This window comes from Rousettus aegyptiacus, unplaced genomic scaffold (genome assembly GCF_014176215.1).
Source record: "Rousettus aegyptiacus isolate mRouAeg1 unplaced genomic scaffold, mRouAeg1.p scaffold_m13_p_5, whole genome shotgun sequence".
Classification (NCBI taxonomy): Eukaryota; Metazoa; Chordata; class Mammalia; order Chiroptera; family Pteropodidae; genus Rousettus; species Rousettus aegyptiacus.
The window spans coordinates 56,873,076-56,891,291 of NW_023416308.1; the positions used below are offsets into that span (position 1 = coordinate 56,873,076).

At 30.5% G+C, this 18,216-nt stretch overlaps 1 protein-coding gene across 4 annotated transcripts in view; it reads right to left on the bottom strand.

The window, feature by feature from the left end:
- Positions 1-18,216, bottom strand: part of CNTN5 (contactin 5) — a 1,096,099-nt gene that overhangs the window by 411,737 nt on the left and 666,146 nt on the right. For all 4 annotated transcript variants that reach the window (XM_016134020.2, XM_016134019.2, XM_016134021.2 and 1 more), the window contains 2 exons: positions 14,946-15,069; positions 14,645-14,820 (listed from right to left, as the gene is read on the bottom strand). In XM_016134020.2, the coding sequence (XP_015989506.2) occupies positions 14,645-14,820; positions 14,946-15,069 (300 nt within the window). The remainder of the gene's footprint in view (positions 1-14,644; positions 14,821-14,945; positions 15,070-18,216) is intronic.

Genomic DNA, 18,216 nt, shown 5'->3' on the forward strand with positions numbered 1-18,216 from the left:
TACTATGTAAATGTTTAACATTTAAAATAAATTGTTCAAATTGGCAAATACAGTTATTTTCCTTATAGTGTTTATTTTATGAGCGAAGAGGCCTTGCTTTTTATCTGTAAAACTGGGCAAATTGACCAAAAATATAAAATTACATTAGCAAATGAATAAAAATACTGCCACAGAATATTCTTTATAGGAAAATCTATAATTCTACTTATGTGTCAAGAAAATTTTTAAAAAATAAAGCCAGCAAAATATTGAGAATGTTTTCAGTTCTTATGTTCTTATAATAAAATTTTAAAAATATACTAATTGAAATTCAAGCTTTCTAAATCTGTTTGCATATTGGTGTAAAGGAACTCAGAAATTTTGTTTAATAAACATGCTAGTTCCATTTGAGCAATTATGTTTTTTTGTGAATTTAATAACTGTTTATAAAATGTCATGAATTATAATTCAAATAAATTCGTTACAGTTATGATTTCTTAGGTGGATAATTTGCTATGTTTATGAAAATGAAATTCATATTAATGACCTCATTTGATATTCTTCACTGACAATTTATAGATACATTTTTGGTTATTTTGTTGGCACAGATATGATCCTTTTAAAATGTTACTTAATTTCCTGAGAACTATTTAGGGAAGACAATTCTCTAAAGTCAGCTATCTATTAATGTTGGGAAGTAATCACATTTTTTTTTTTTTATGGAGGTCTGAAAAATGAGGTGTTTTAAAAAACTTACTGAAAAAGGAAGCCATTATTTCTGGATCTTTTGACGAGTTATAGCAGTGGCACGGGGTAGACACCTTAAGTGTTGACAACTGAAATAGAATAACATCTGTACATGTATTCTCAAGAATTTAAGAGAAAAGTTTGTTCCTTAGTTTGACAAATTATATCGCTATATCCTGATTCTATATTTGCAACCCAATGAAGCTATGGAACAAATATAAAACTTTTGTTGGTTCCAGGATCAATATGCAGTTGTTGCTAGAATTCTAAAATCATGTTTAGAAAAAAAAGTAAGAGAGCTTTCTTCTATATGTCGTCAAGGACAGATCATATTTAAAAAATAACTTTTCTATATTTCTCTGCAGTTCCTTCAGACATCTATTATATCATTATATATTAATATAATCTATATTATAATATGTTGCCAATAATATGCAAAATAATATGTAAAGATATTACTACTAACTCACAAATGAACATCAACATCTTGTTTTGATATTAATATTTATTCTATCTACTAATACCTATCAGGATATTATTATCCATTTTAAATATAGTAATAATCTTATTTACTACTATCTATGTAGAGCTTTGTAATTTATATAATGTCTCTGCATAAATTATCTTATTTATTTGGATTCTTGGTTGCAGTTGTTAGAGATAAATGTGTGTGTACCTCATAAGAAATCTCTCTTCTCACAGCTCTCAGAAGGGAATTCATATTGAGATTAGTGGCCACTGTGGTGCTGGAGGATATTTATTCATTCACTTAATCATTTTACAAGCATTTTCTGAGTGTTGACACTAGACCTACATGTTAACAGTAAAATATTAACCTAAAACAATAATGAGGTATGAAATCTGCCCTCAGTGAATTCTGTCTTTTAGAGTCTTGTAGAGTCAGTGGTGTGCTCAAGTTTAGAATGGCTCTTGGAAAACAAAGATGATTGTCATAAATAGTTGCAGTGTGATAGAACAAGAAACATAAACATGTGAAAGAGACAGAGAGAGAAAGAGAGACAGAGGGAGTTTGTTGTTGAACAGTAGCCCAGAGGCAGAGAGAACATCACAAGTAAAGGTATAATATAAACAAGAATAAAATGTTTCAAGGACTATATAATAGTTAAGTAAAGCTTGAGTGTTAGAAAGCTGGAAATGCAGTCAGCGTCTAAATGATATATGGCCTTTGGTTCATTTGTAGAAATTTACATTTTATTCTGAAATGGATTGGATGACTTCAAATTTTTTAAGAACAAGATGATCAGATTAGTGGGGTAGGAAGAAAAGTAAAGAAGGTAAAAAACAGTAACTCTTTGCTAAATACATAAAAACAGACATATAGGTCAATGAAACATAATAGAGAGCCCAGAAATAAACCCACATATATACATGGTAAATTAATTTAGGACAGGGAAGCCAAGATCATACAGTGGGGAAAGAACAGTCTCTTCAATAAATGATACTGGGAAAACTGGACAGCTACAGGCAACCAATTGAAACTAGACCATTTTCTTATACCTTATACAAAAATAAACTAAAAATGGAGTAAAGAGTTGAATGTAAGATCTGAAACCATAAAACTACTAGAAGAAACCATAGGTGGTATGCTCCTTGACATAGGTCTTAGTGATGACTTTTTGAATCCAACACCAAAGTAAAAGCAACACAATCAAAAATAAACACTGAGACTACATCAAAATAAAAAGCTTTTTGCACAACAAAGGAAATCATCAACAAAATGAAAAGGCAACCTATTGAAAGGGATAAAATTTTTGCAAATCATATATCTGATAAGAGGTTAATATACAAAATAAATAAAAAACTCATACAACTCAATAGCAAACAAACAGACAATACAATTAAAAAGTCTGCAGAAGAACTGAATAGACAATTTCACAAAGACATATTGATGGCCAACATGTACATGAAAAGATGCTCAATACCACTAATCATCAGGAAAATGCAAATCAAAACCACAACGAGATATCACCTCACACCTGTTAGAATGGCTAATTTCAAAAACATTAGAAATAACAAGTGTTAGTGAGGATGTGGCAAAAAGGGAATTCTTGTGCAACATTAGTGGAATGTAAATTGGTGTAACCACTATGAAAAATAGAGCGAAGTTTCCTCAAAAAATTAAAAATAGGACTACTGCGTGATTTAGCAATTCTGCTCTGCATATTTGTCCAAAGAAAACAAAAATGAAAACTAAATCAAAAAGTTATACACACCCTATGTTTATTGCAGCATTAATTATAATAGTTAAGATATAGAAACAACCTAAAGGTATATCAATAGATGCATGGATAAAGAAAATGTAGTATATATGCACAATGGAATATTATTCAGCCATAAAAAGGAATGAAATCTTGCCATTTGTGGCAATGTAGATGGACATAAAGGGCATTATGCTAAGTGAAATAAGTCAGACAGAGAAAGACAAATACCATATGATCTCATTTATATGTGGAATCTAAAACAACAACAACAGCAACAATAATAAACAGCTCATAAATACAGAGAACAAGGGAATAGATTGGTGGTTGCCAGAGGTAGGAGGTGGTACATGAGAGAAATGAGTTGAAGGGTGTCAGTTATAAGTAAGTCATGGAAATGTAATGTACAACATGGTGATTATAGTAATACTACTGCATCATATATTTGAAAGTTGCAAAAAAAAGTAGATCTTAAAAGTTCTTATCGCAAGAAAAAAATATTTAACTATGAAAGGTGATGGAAGTTAATGACCACCTAGCAACACATACAAATTATCCTCTTAAGGAAATTCGGATTTTATTCTTTAGAATGGTGATTTCTAATATTTTTTTTGAGTATGAGGATCTCTTTTTATTGTAAAAACAGAAAAAGAACAGAAATCTTTCCACATAAGTGTAGTGGGCTCTTTACTATCTACTGACTAGGAAAACCTATAATTATAAAAAATTACCATGTGGCAGTGTTTTTAATGGCATTTGCTTATAGATACAACAATATCTACATTCAAAAAAGTACCTATATGCAGGGTACACTATTTACCAAAGTTAGTTTCCCAAATTATTTGATTATAGAATATTTTAATGTTTTGACAGAATTACAAAAAGGGCTTAGGAAATGAAATGTGCACTTTGATTTAGTTATAATAACCTCATAATGGATTTCCTTTCAGATAGAGGTCCAGAAGAATGAATTTATGTATTATAGATGTTTATTACATAATATACTTAGAGTAATACGATAACTGTATATTATTAAAATTATTATCACAGGTACATTAGACACATGATGTAAACCATCGAATATGGAATGGATGACTCTTTTCAATTTAGTAAATGCCACCTATACATTAGTACACAGATATATTTGGGCAACAGGTAGTCTTTTCTCTGAATTTTGGCTTTTTGTGTATATGACACATGATTCCTTGAAAGCAGATTACCGTAGGGTTATAAGAACAACTATATAAAAGTTTAGCATTTTCTGTACGAAATACATAGATTTTTAAAAAGTTTTGAATCATTACGTTATATACCTGAAACTAACATTATATGTCAATTACAAGTTATTTAAAATAAATAAATAAAATTAAAAATATCATTTAAAAAAAAGGAAGTAAGGAAATACAACTATGTCTATAGAAACAAGCTTAATAGCTTATGGAGTGGTTACTATGTCCCAACAAACTCCATACTTGTCCCATAAGTCCCACAGGATGGAGAGAATGTGACCCTGAGATAGCAAAATTATCCCAGTCCCTTCGTAGCCTAAATTTAGAGACTAAGCATTATAAATATATCTCAGAGGTACAATCTTATATAACTTATAGACTAGGTTAAACAGTCAATGTCTGAGAAGATCCTAAACAAAGCTGTGAAAGATGGTTGGGCCGTTATAATCTGAGCCTCCTACACAGACTCATACAGCATCATTTAGTATAAACAAGATTCCATCGCAATGAATTGAAGAGGCCTTCAATTTTAAAAGAAAGTTCCTGCTTTAGATTCACAAGTAAATCTATTAGGATTTGTAATGAGAAATACCATATGAACTCCCAGAATTTTCCCAAAGTATAAAATTTGAGTCAAAACAGGACAAAAACAAAAGAAACAAAAACTGCGGAATTCTCACATAGAAATTGGGGCCATGAATTCATAGCTTCTGAGCAACACACAGCTAAATAATTGATCTTGATTAGGGGTTATCCTCTTTGATTTCCTTCTTTCCATTTTTAGAATGGGTAATATGTCAGTTAAACCTAACCACCATGTGATTCTTCCACTGGGTGTTACAAAATTATGGCAACAGTAAAGTGGTTTGTACCTCTCTTGAAATAATAGTTGTATTTTTTGAAAAAAAAAAAAATTTGAGAAGATATGAAATGACAGTTATTGGTAAAAGGATTGGGAAAATATTTATGGAATTTTATAGTTCCCTGGCTTGTTTTAGCATTCTTTACTTAAAGTTAGTAGGCCAAGATGTGAGTCTAAGTATTTTTCCATTTCAACATAGTATTTATAACACTGAGTATCTTCTACATAGCAGAATATTCCATGGAAGATTAAAGTCTAAAGGATACCTATACCTTACTTGGAAAGGAGAAATTCATTTTACTAATTAAACTTTCTATATTTTGTATAGTCAATGTTTTCCTCTAGCTCCCTTCTTTCTACCTCCAAATACCAAATACATGGTCCTGTAGGACCAGGTGCCAACCATGGATGAGACACGAGGCCCAGCAGCTCCAAAGCTGATGACACCAATTTATGAAGGAAGACTGGGATTGTGAGCTTCTTCCTCAGCCCATCTTCTGAGGGCACTCTGTACCTCTCCAGAGGAGCCAGATAATAAATTTTATTTTATGGGCACTAGATCGATTGGTCTAACCTCTCACGCTACAATGGTCTCCTCTTCCCAATAAAACACACACACACACACACACACACACACACACACACACACGCACACGCACACACACATTTCACTGTCATATCACATCAACAAACCTCTATTATACATGCTCATTCTGTTATGGACAAAATCAATATCCACTATAATAACATACTTGAATTCTGATTTCTGTCTCTGTCATTACTGAAATTGGTTTTTAAAGTCCTCAAAATTCAAAGGCCTTTTCTGAGGGTTACTGATAACATTTGATTAAAAGGGACACTTCCAACCTTATAACTCTGAATGTCATTTGTATTTCACTCTATTTTACTGGCCTTCTCCTGCATCTCTCAGATCATTCTTTTCTTTTCTTCACTAACTCCTTTCTTTCTACCTTTTACCCTCTTTCTATAAGTATATTCCTGAAGGTTAGTCCTTAGTCTTTTTCTCTTCCTAGTATAATTTCTCTTCATGAAATTTCCTTATGGTTTCATCAAATATCTCAATGTGTTTTGTGGACAGTTCCCATCAGCCTTTCCTGAGCACCAACCAATATTTTTAAATGTTGGGTATTTTCTCCTGAAAGAATTAAACTACCTCACACTGAAATTATTTTATTCTCCCAGAGTCTTGCTTCTCTGCTTGGTATAATCATTATGTAATAACATTATGAATTGTTCAATTTAGTAGATCAAAGCTTACAATCTTGATGTCATTCTAACTCCCTATTTTTTGCAATTCACTCTCATCCATTCAATTATGTGCAAATCCTCATTTATTTGGGAGCCTTCCATAGATATCCATTCTATTATAGCTAATAAATCAGGGACTTTAAAACCTTTTTACCTAGATTATTGAAGTGCTCTAACTTGACTTTTCATACAGAGTCCTTTTGGATACATATTCCTAGAACAACCCTCTAATTATCTCTTCTCTGTGTACAATTAGAGGGTAAGTTAAAAACTTCTTACAGTAATTATGGTAAGCTGTCAGGGATTTATGCAAGGAAAAATGACAAGAATTGTGTTTTACATAGATTACTTCAGAAAACAGTATAGGAGAATTGCAGTGAGGTTGGTGTAGGATGGAGAAGAGAGATGTTAAATAGAAAAAGTGGGTAGTAGTTCCAGGTAGACAATTTTTCTGATTGTTCTAGGAAAGTGTTGAGAGTATGAACTGAAGTAGAATGGTTTGTACTGACTTTGCTAGCCTCAAGTTTTGTCTGGATAGACATTGCTCATTATAAGCTCCCTAATTCTGGAACAATGGCCAAGAGAGAGCAGAGACTGAGTAAATGTTCTATGAATAAAATAACTACAGATATGCTAAAAAATGCAATGAATGGTTAAGTATGATATAGCCTAGAACAAGGCAGATTATATGTATGAAGTTTGAAATTAGATCTGAGTTAGATCTGCTATTTTATTATTTACTAGCTGTGTGACTTTGGGAAAATAACGACATTCCTGAGCTTCAGTTCTTTTTTTCCATTTAAAAATTAGGTCAATAATAGAAATCACTTCATAAGGTTAATGTGAGGATTAAAGGGGGTGATGATGCATTAAATGTATTTAACAATTTGTCTGGCTTTTAAGTGCTCGGTAACTATTGCTGCTTATTCTTATGTTATTGTTATAAATCTATGTACATACAAACACATACATGTACATACATAAACATTTATATATACATGTCTATACATTATCTATCATCTATCATCTCTCGTTATCATTATCTATTTATCTATCTATCTAATCTATCATCTATCTATCTATCTACCTATCTATCCATTCACCCACTCATCCATCCATCCATCCATCCATCCATCCATCCATCCATCCATCCATCCATATACATGAAGTGTGGCAATGTTCAGCACTTGGTGTGGAAATTCAGTAAAGGCACCAGAACTCCAATGTGATTAACATATTTTCCACTCAGACTTGTCCCTCATGAAAAGATTTTTATGGAATAAAATAATTTTAGAAGGTACTCATATTCCATATCTTCCCCTTTGTTTATACATTTTTGTTTTATATTAGTGTCTTTATATTCACCTGAATTATAAATTGTCCTGAGATGGGGCTGCTGTTTTATCAAGTAAACCTGGTATTAGTAGTGAGATTTAAAATTCTGTTGTACTTTTATGCCTTGGAATTTTTTGTGCTAGGGAAAAATCTAAGGATTAGAGAGTAATGAATTAGGTAAATGAGCATGAGCAATAAGAGTCAGAGAACTTATACTCTCCCTGATATTGATCTTTCTGAGTTTCTTCACACAAGGTGAGTGAAAGATTTTGCCTTTCTGCATTTCTGAAAAAAAAGGAAAAGGGGTACTGAGATCAAAAGCACCCTGGTTAAAGGCAAGTAAGTGAGGTCATTTTGCTGGAGATCATCTTTCATATATGGATAAGGCCTTTCTAGATTTCCATAAATCATGAAAGTATACGTTCAGATGAACTTTAATAAATATAATACTTGAAAGCTTATAAGATGTCATAGAATTAAGGATTTGACAACAATCTGTCACAGGTTTCATCTTTGATTCACTTACCACAGTTGTCTTTTAAAGCATAAAATTATGTATTTCTAAATATTTTTTCTGTGCTCTCAGGGAATTAATATTGTCCTTTGTCAAGGGGTGATATACTCACAGTAACTATATCTATTATGATCAGAATAATTGCCTTTTAAAAGGAAGACATAAACTATATTCTCTGAGCAATAATTTTGTAAAAGAAAAAATTGTTTTGTTAGAGAAGACAAAATTACAAGTGAATATTAATTTATTTGGTAATAAAACCAGATATTTTTACAAATATTAAATCATCCATGTCAATGTGACTCATATTAATATTCAAATAATTTAATAAAGTTATTATGGATAAAACCTCATAGACTAATGAAATAAAGTGTTGGATATACTGTGAAGTTAGCAATTATTCAAATAATTCATTGGATGCTAAACGATAGTAAAATGTGCTTTGAAAGTCTGAGGTCAATTTTACTTTAGGGTAAAATGTTATGAGAAAGCTAGAAAAGTAATTTTTGAGTTTTGAATAAAAATGAAAGGTTAAATTAAAGTGCTTAAATACAAAGTCTGTAAAAATCATATAACTTCTCAAAGAGTTAAGGAGGTTATTTTAATCAACTGCTTCAAGGAAAACTAATGAAATATTCTGGATCTAAATAATCTAAATGCACTGGAAAGCAATATGTTCAAATTTGGATACGAACTATCAGTTTATGAGGGATAAAGCAAGAGACAGCATAAAAAGATCTTATTCTTGATTCTTTTTATATTTGACTTACTGGTATAAACTATTTCTAAAAATCCAAATTTTGGAGAGACTGTTATGAGCTTTGGATTTCTGAAGGATGTTTGAGAAGTCTGCAGTGTCACATTATCAATTCCAAATTCTCATCAGCATGGTAATAAGCTAATCTAGTGACAGAGTTTTATATGGTGTATTCTTGCTTGTCACTAAAGAAAAATGATTATACTTGGTGAGGAAATTATCCTCATGATGAACATAAGCTCAGGAATAAAATATACTTTGTCAAGAATAATCTTATTGATAACCAGTAACAATCATCACTAGCAATAATACACTGACTTTATTTTTATATCTTTCTTTCTGAACTTAAAATGAATAGTTCATAGACATGACTTCTCCACTTCATTAATTTTACTATATATTTATGAGGTATATATTTATTAGTACTAAAGTATATTATTAACAATCACTAAGTTGATCCATGTTTATAAGTATTCATTTAAGGAAGGAAAACGTGAAAGATCCTTATGGATAGACATTTAGACATATGAGGAGTAGATTAAAAGGGGAAATGAGCAAATATGAAGCAGCTGCTCAAATCCATTAGCTGCTCAAATCAAAATTTAAAAAAAGATTCATAAATGAAGTGAATAGTTTCATGATTAAATTCTAGTTACATTTAAAAGATTGGCTTGGTTTTATGTCAGGCTAATTAAACTTGCTATTGAAATGGTGTAGGAATGTTGTTATGATCTCTATATAAAGCCTCATTTGAGAAATTTCTATGAGAATTAAATGCCAAGAAAAAATTTTCTTCTCTTAAAGAATTTGGGGAAAATTAGGGTCCTTTAAATGTTTGTATTTATCATTTTGCTCCAAGCCCTGGGAATCCTAAGGAAATATTTCTGTCTTTTTTATTATTTTTATTTTATTAAATTTATTGGAGTGACATTGGTTAATGAAACTATGTAGGTTTGAAGTGTACAATTCAATAATATATCATACATATATTGCATTATGTGTTCAGTTTCCAATAATTATGAGACATTATGGCCTATACTATCTTGACCTCTTACTGTAAAATGTATTTTTTCTTGGTGTTGTTATTTAATTATTTACATATTTATCTTTAGATAGCAAATCATATTAATCACCTTCAAAATAAGGTTAAGATAAACTATGTAAGTAAAATGAATAATTATTATATAAATATATATATTTGTTATTTTGCACCTGTTGATATATTGAGTTTAAAATCAATAGGAACAAAGCTTTAAAATAAACTAAATTTGTTTTACACTTACTTAATTTTTCCATACACTAAATAAACCTTTTATTATTGCTAAATCACAGGCGAAGCTGCCAACCCTCACTTTCTTATCATCATTCTCTTCAAAAGCCTTTGTCCTGTCTCAAATTCATTTAGAAAGTATAGCATTACAGGTCCCAACCACAGATCATGCAATTAACTTTAAAAAATTATAAGGAAAAAGGTTTATTAAAAGAGAAAATACAATAAGAAAAATAACTACATAGCAAAGTTACTATAAATATCCAAATTCAGATCTATAAAGAGATCCAATATTTCTTAAAGTCTTAAACTGCCATGAGAAAAATTAAGCAAGTAGTTTATTACTAAATTTGGACAATGAGAACAAAGGCAGAATGATTACATATTTATTTTTGTTACTAGTATTTATTTTTTATATCATATAGGTATTAATAAATTGATTATAAAATGATAGTTGATGAAAAAATGATTTTTTAAAAAGAATTATAACATATAGCTTAAAAAAGGAATTAAAAAATTAAATTGAGTATGTCATAAAGTGACCATAATACATATTTATATTAGAATAGGATTTAATAAAATTATTTATGTGAATACCTCTAGAGTTGAATAAGAGGTATCATCTGTAAAATGGATTTATATTTTACAATATAACAACTCATATGTTGGCTTGAAGGATAAATGAGCTAATGTATTTTAAAATAGAGCACTGTCTGTCACAGAAAGTAAGTATTCAGTAAATATAAGCTACTAATATAAATTTGAGACTTAGAAAAAGTTGTTGCTTTTAAAAATCTCTTTTACTAAGCTATTTTATAAATAATTTTATTCTACCACGATCAGAACTTATTCGGAATAATCTGATATGCCTCTCTAGCACCTACATTTTAGTCTTTATAACATTATGATCAATGAAAAGTATCTAAATCTATGCTTGACCTGGCTGGGGTTCAAGACTATTAGAAGAAAGCTAGAATATTTTAAAATATGTTTCTGATAATAAGAGAACAAAGAAGCTAGCATTAAGGGAATCTCAATAGCCAAACTGTGATGATTTATACACACATATAAGTAGGTTAAATCTACAAAAACTCATGCAACTCTAATGTTACTCAAAATCAGAGAGTTTAATATGTGAGTATATAGTATATATGTATTTTTCATGCAAAAAGATAACTCTAATATGTTTAAATTTCATTAACTATAATAAATATAAAATTGTAAGTATATGGATACCTTAATTCTTTAATTAAATATGTATCTATTTATAATATAGATTCATATTTTTTCTATAAATATAATTAGACAAGACCCATCTGATGTTTGTTTAACACTGTCCAATAGGTCTTAGAATCACATCATTTTAAGTAAATGTTGTACTACAAAAGGCAAACGGCTATGTAAAAGCTATAGATTTAAGGTGTCATTGATAAAACAAAAATAATGTTCAAATTGTAAAAGAAGTTGTCTGTTAAACAGGTAATATAACCCTCTTTTCTATTTTATTTTAGAAAATCACAATATTACTACACAGTATAGAAAAACATATCCAATAAAGTTACTGCATGTATGTGATGCAGTTAATGTATAAATGGTAAAAATATCTACATGATAAAATTATTGTAAACTGACTAAAGCATAAAAGTATAACTCAAGAATAAGCACTAAACGTTGTTATAAGTATTAATAAAAAGTTTTATGATCATTTTTATAATTTGTAAATTTTGTCTAATTTTATGACATTTAAAACCTTTAATACTCAGGTATTAGATTTGAATAGTTAATTTGATTCTATAGTTTTTAATATGTATCTAAATTTTCTAAATATATTAGTTTTAAAATATTAGCTGTGTAATAATATTTAAATTAGCTGTGTAATAATATTTAAAGTGGTTGATGAATAGAAAGAATTGATAATTTCATTTTAAAATGCGTCAAGAGCAAAGAGGGTTCCTCCACACACAAAAGTCCTTTGGCCTTTAAAAATTCTATCAACAATAAACAGTGAGTTAATTTTCTATCTATGGGGCTGGACACAGAAAATCATGATGTAAAAGAAAGTTGTCACAAAGTTTTTGGTCTTCCTTTACCTTTGTATCTCCTTTCGTTTCCTTTCAGAAGTCCTTTTTCTCATCAACTTCCTATCTCATTTTCTCCCCCTAATCGCAAAACTACCTTGATGCACCCATGCTCACACTAAATATATTTGAAAGCAAATTGATCAACTCTTCACCCTTCCTCTCTACCACCTATATTTGCATATTTTTCACTAAGATCATCTGGAAAAAAAGATGAAACTAAACCTAAAGAACTTAAATTTTTATATAATCAATATAGACATGATGAAATCTAGTGGGGAAGTAACTTTGAGGCAGAAGTGGCTTTTTCTATGTAAATGACTGACTGCTTAGACTAGGCATCTGTAGGTTTTTATGCATATGTAAGGTCTACAGAACACAGTGTAGAGTCAAGTGTGGTGGGAGTGGGGAGGGGCAAGGCCATAAAGGCTACCAATGAATGCATATGTATGTCTGCCCATATGTTTAAGTTAAAAATAAAGCAAATAGTGTTCTAAACGAAACTCAAGACAATTTGATGCTGAATCGGTAAGCGAATAAGTAATATAGATCAGCAGTTCCCAAACTTATTACTACTAAGGACTGGTGTTCCAGTCCTTAGTGTTGAGAATCTAACACCTGGTGATCTGAGGTGGAGCTGAGGCAGTGATGCTAGCGCTGGGGAGTGGCTGCAAATACAGATGAAAAATCCTTCTCTCATCTGCTGCTCACCTCCTACTGTGCAGCCCGGTTCCTAACAGGCCTGGGGGTTTGGGAACCATGATATAGATGATAGATGATAGATTGATTGATCAATTGATTGATCACTGGATTGAAAAATAGAGCTTTTCTTGCTTAGTCATTGAACTGTAAATGCTGGTGCCAATGTCCTCACTGCAGGTGAGGATGAGTATTTGATAACTGTGACTAGTCTTTGCAGGAATCCTAGGAAGGCACAGTCATACGGATAGCTAAAACCTTCCAGTAAATAGATGTCTGTTCTGCAGCATTCAGAAAACTTCACATGTTTTATTGTCACTGTTGATTTTGGGGAACAAATAATTGATATACAGGCACTTTGTGAATTGGTGTGTATGTGTCAGATTGTATAGTCCAAAGAGAAAGGTATAAGCCACTAATATATTATAAATCATATTTTCCAGATTTGCTATATCTGTCATGAAAACACTGCTCTATTGAACAGGGGAGTGATTAAGAAGCTTATTTATTTTGTTTATTAGGTTATTTTTTAATGTGCATACTGAAAAATATTAGGTTCTGTGATGAGCCACATAATATTTTCTAAAATATCTAGGCTACTATCGGTATATATGGTGTATGTAACGTACCTATATGAACTCCTTAGCCAAATCTACTTTAAAAGATACTATTTACATTTTTCTAGGACCTAGATTAATGTTCTCCAGACCAATTCATTATCATTCTTTTATTTCCTTTTTCCTTCACATTCTTATAATAGGGTGTGTGGATTTTGGGTTAATTAGAAATAATACATGAGGAAAATTATATAGAGAAAATCAATTATTCCATTCTTCAGGGTGTAATTTTAACTGAAAAATCATTTTGTGATAAATTATGTACCCAATATAGTTACATATGAATTATTAACACAAAGATTCCTGGCCCTCCTATCTATATTTTAGAATTTGTAATCCTTAAAAATTTAAATTCAAGTAGGATTACTTACTAAGAAATAATACTAAGGTTTTTTTCCCTCTTAGTGGCCTATCCTCAATTTGGTATAAGTCCTCAACACAAGTAAAATAATTTTAAGAGTTTTAAGAAATCAATACACTTAGTTAATTAGATATATAAACTATTTTAGAAAATGTATAGATTCTAGTATATATGCAAGAGATAAATGTTGTATCTCTTTTTTAATTAAAAAAATGGGACAGCTAGGAGGGAGGTTATAGTCATAATCTGAAATGTTAGCATTTCAGAGGCATTTCTTTGGTTAACTGACCATAAGCAGATTTTTCAGAATATGCTATCTTTTGCCCCGAAGAATTTATAGCAAATAGACTACAGTAGACAGTAGACAAATAAAAGCAGATAAGGAGATATTTTTAAAAGCAGACAGAATTATAAATCTATTTTTTAACTAGATTTCAAAAGATTTTTGAATTCTGAAACTTTGTCTGCTTTCATGAACAGGATTTTTAATCTTCCAGAACAGTATGTGGTTCATATGAAGAGACTGAACATTTCAGGGAATTTCAAAATATGTCAGGGGAAAAAAATGCATTATTTGCATAGTCCTAAGCCTTACCAAGGTTTTCCACTATTTTAAAATTTGAGGCATGAAGCTTTTGCTTAAGCTTTAAAATTACATATATATACACTACATACATATACATGGAAAAAGCAAAAAACTTTACTCACAGGCAAACTGAAGTATGGCTTCTCTACTAAGAATACTTCCAAAAGTGTTGGCTGCTAAACACTGATAATGACCAGAATCCTTTGCTTCACTTGGATTGCTTATAATGAAGGTCCCGTCTATCAAACTGTAGCGATAATCACTTTCCAAATCTATTTCTGTTCCATTTCGAAGCCATCTTAAGAAAATCAGAAGACAAATATGTAAAAAAGACTTGAGATATTAAAATACTCCCTGGGAGTGTCAAAATTTCATTGAAGGGAATATTTAAGACAAGAAAAATAATTAATAGAGAATTTCTACCTGTAATTGGGAACTGGATTGCCACGAACTTCACAATTCAGCGCTACTTTCTTTTCATCAGAATCAGTTGGGAAAATTATATCATTTGGTTCTTGCACAAACACTGGCCCATAGTCCACACTTTCTGTAAGGACCAAAAAGGACACACTTTAAAATTTCTTGAAGTATCAGGATATGTTCTTTTTCTCAATTATGTTTACATTCAAAATTCTTGCTCTTTCCTTGTACTCAACAAGCATATTACCAAAAGAAACATATAATTATCAAATTACATTGTTTTAATAAATTGCAGGACCTTAACAGAATTTACATTTTTTTGTAATTCATTAATGGAAAAATAAACATTTCAAACATGGTTTTGTACATTTTTAACCCATTTTCTGTTTGCCCCAAGAACACTCTCCAGCAGTGCTGTGGCTGCAGCATTTATCCCAAGATAATGCGCGGATTATAGTCCTCTCCTTACCCCCAAAGTTTGTCACAAAATATCTTCTTCTTCTTCTTCTTCTTCTTTTTTTTTTTTTTTTTTTTTTTTTTTATCGCTCTAGTATAGCAATAGTCTTTGAGGAAAAAAATGACATCATTCTATTTATAGTATTCTGTTTTTAGCAGTGGTATTTCCATTTACAAAATATAGTAGTTCTCTATCCCTGAAAATGTCAAATCCTAGAAAATGTAGCATTCCTGGGCATGAGCTGAACTTTTTTTTCTAAATGGGAAATGAGTTAAATATATACCTTCGTAGTCATGTAAAGCAGAGTATTATTATCATCTAAATAACACTAAATAAAAACATTTAAAAACTTTAAAATTTTCTAAAACTCTTAGAATGTTAAAAATAATATTGCATTACTAGTTGGGTTCCACAGATATGAAAACATTGATCTTCATGCATTCTCCATATATTCCTTTTTCACTCATTCAATCGAGCACTACTTAGTGCTATTAATTCTGGAGTGTAGGGGAAAATTATATAATGCAAATATATATATTTTCATAGAACAAATGAGACATGTCTTCGAAAATTCTAATAACTGAATGAAAATATCAAAACTCTATACAATTAAATGTTTATCAGTAGGTAAATAAAACAAATAAGGATATCAGAAAAGGCATAAAAAGGAAGGTAAAAGGGAAAAATAGTTAAGTGCCTTCTATATACTAGATATTAGATTCTTATTTAATTAGTTAATATTCAGAGAAATTCTATGATAAAGGTAATTTTAAACTAATAAAAATTTCATGGAAAAGTAGAAATAGAAATGGGCTCCAAATGTGAGCTTGTTCTTGAGGAGGATATTTCTGCTAGAGAAATGATAAATGATGAGACAATGTGCTGAGGGGAGTATAAGTCATGTTAGTGTAAGAATTTACAGAATTATATGCATACCTAGGATCTATAGCATTCTGAATCGTGAACTTAGATAAAAATCAAACTTTTTGCTTTATTTTTCTTAATCATGCATTTGACCTTTGATGAGATTCTCAGTCTTGGTACAAGTGACATTTTGAGACATTCTCTGTTGTGAGGACTGTCCTGTGTGTTGCAAGGTATTAACCATCAAGCCTGGCCTCTAGTCATTAGATTTCAGTAGCATACCTCCCCAAAAGATGATAATCAAAATATGTCTCTAGACCTTGTTAAATGTCCTCTGGGGTCAAAACTGCCCTCCTTTAAAACCACTGCCTTAGAAAAATAGAGAGGCAAGAGTTAAGGAAAAACATATTTCTAATGATTGTACCAAACAATCGGAGGTTTACATCCTCTGTGGATAACCACACACACACACAAAATCAAGAAACAAATGCAAGAATGACTACCCCAGGAAACTCAAGTTTAAAAAATTATAACTGAAAAAAATATATACCTTCATACTTAAAATATGGATAAATTGAGTTGCTTTTTAAAGATGTATTATATATCCATTCTTTTTGGGGGCAAAAAATCCAAATGTTCATGGTATTCTAAACATTCATCCAGTAAAAATTGACCACTCGCAGTGGGTAGACACTAAGAAGTATTTTGTTGAGTCCTAGATAATCTAGTTGAGATTCTTTTTCTTAAGCTACAACAAAAACATATTACATGAAATAACTGACAAATGTTTATACCAATTATATTTCTATCACAATAATTAACTAGAGGAATTTATTGTCAAATATGGTATTCATTCTTGCATCATAATGAATTTATAAAAATTGGGAGAAGCACATGAACTTTCTTTAAACTCTCAATTAGAATTAAATTGCACAATCAAGTCATGAAAAAAATAATCTCGACTACTCTTTACACATTAAAAATATGATTATTTAAATAAATATAAATGCCTATGATGCATAAAATTAACATTTAATGAATATATTTTATATATTTATATACCACGAAACTCATGAGGTTTACAGTCAGACACACTTGGGTTTAAATTCCAGTACTATTATTTTCTAGCCTTGAGTCAACTACTTTTATTTTTTGCTATTCCATTTATTAATTGCACATAATAGTGTCTCCTTACAGTATTATTATGATGATCAATTTATATTAACATTTATAAATGGGTAGTATATCATAGGTACTCAATAAGTTATAATATTGTGTTCTAATACTATATGCCAGACATTATACTGAAAAATGGTTTTGCCATATATCATGTAACAAAACAACCATCCCACCAGTTTATAGATGACAAAACTGAGGCTGAAATCAATTAACTAAATTTATTCAGCAAATAAATGACAAACTTGTAATACAAATCCAGGGTTATTGGTATCTAGAACCCTGTTACCACTACCATAATTATTACTACTACTATTACTTATAATAATAATCATCATTATTATATTTATGTTACATTTATAAAGCACTTTGATATATGCTATTATTAGATTCTGTGAGCTGAGAATTATAATTATTTCTAATACAAAGGTAACAACTCTGAGGTTCTAAGAGACTTCTGCAAAATTAGCCATACGGTATTTTGTCAACATATGGTATTTGTTGGAATTTCCAGGTGTGCTACTGGAATTTAGTGAATAGAGGCCAGGGAAGATGGTAAATATCTTACAGTGCACAGGACAGTCCTCACAACACAGAATATTCCAAAATGTCATTTGTGCCAAGGTTGAGAATCTTGACCTAAGGTTATCACGTAGTCACAATCACGATAAAAAAAATTTTTTTCTAAGTTCATAATTCAGGATGCTATAGATCCTAAGTATGCATATAATTCTGGAAATTCTTACACTATGCAGGCTAACATCACTTATACTCCCC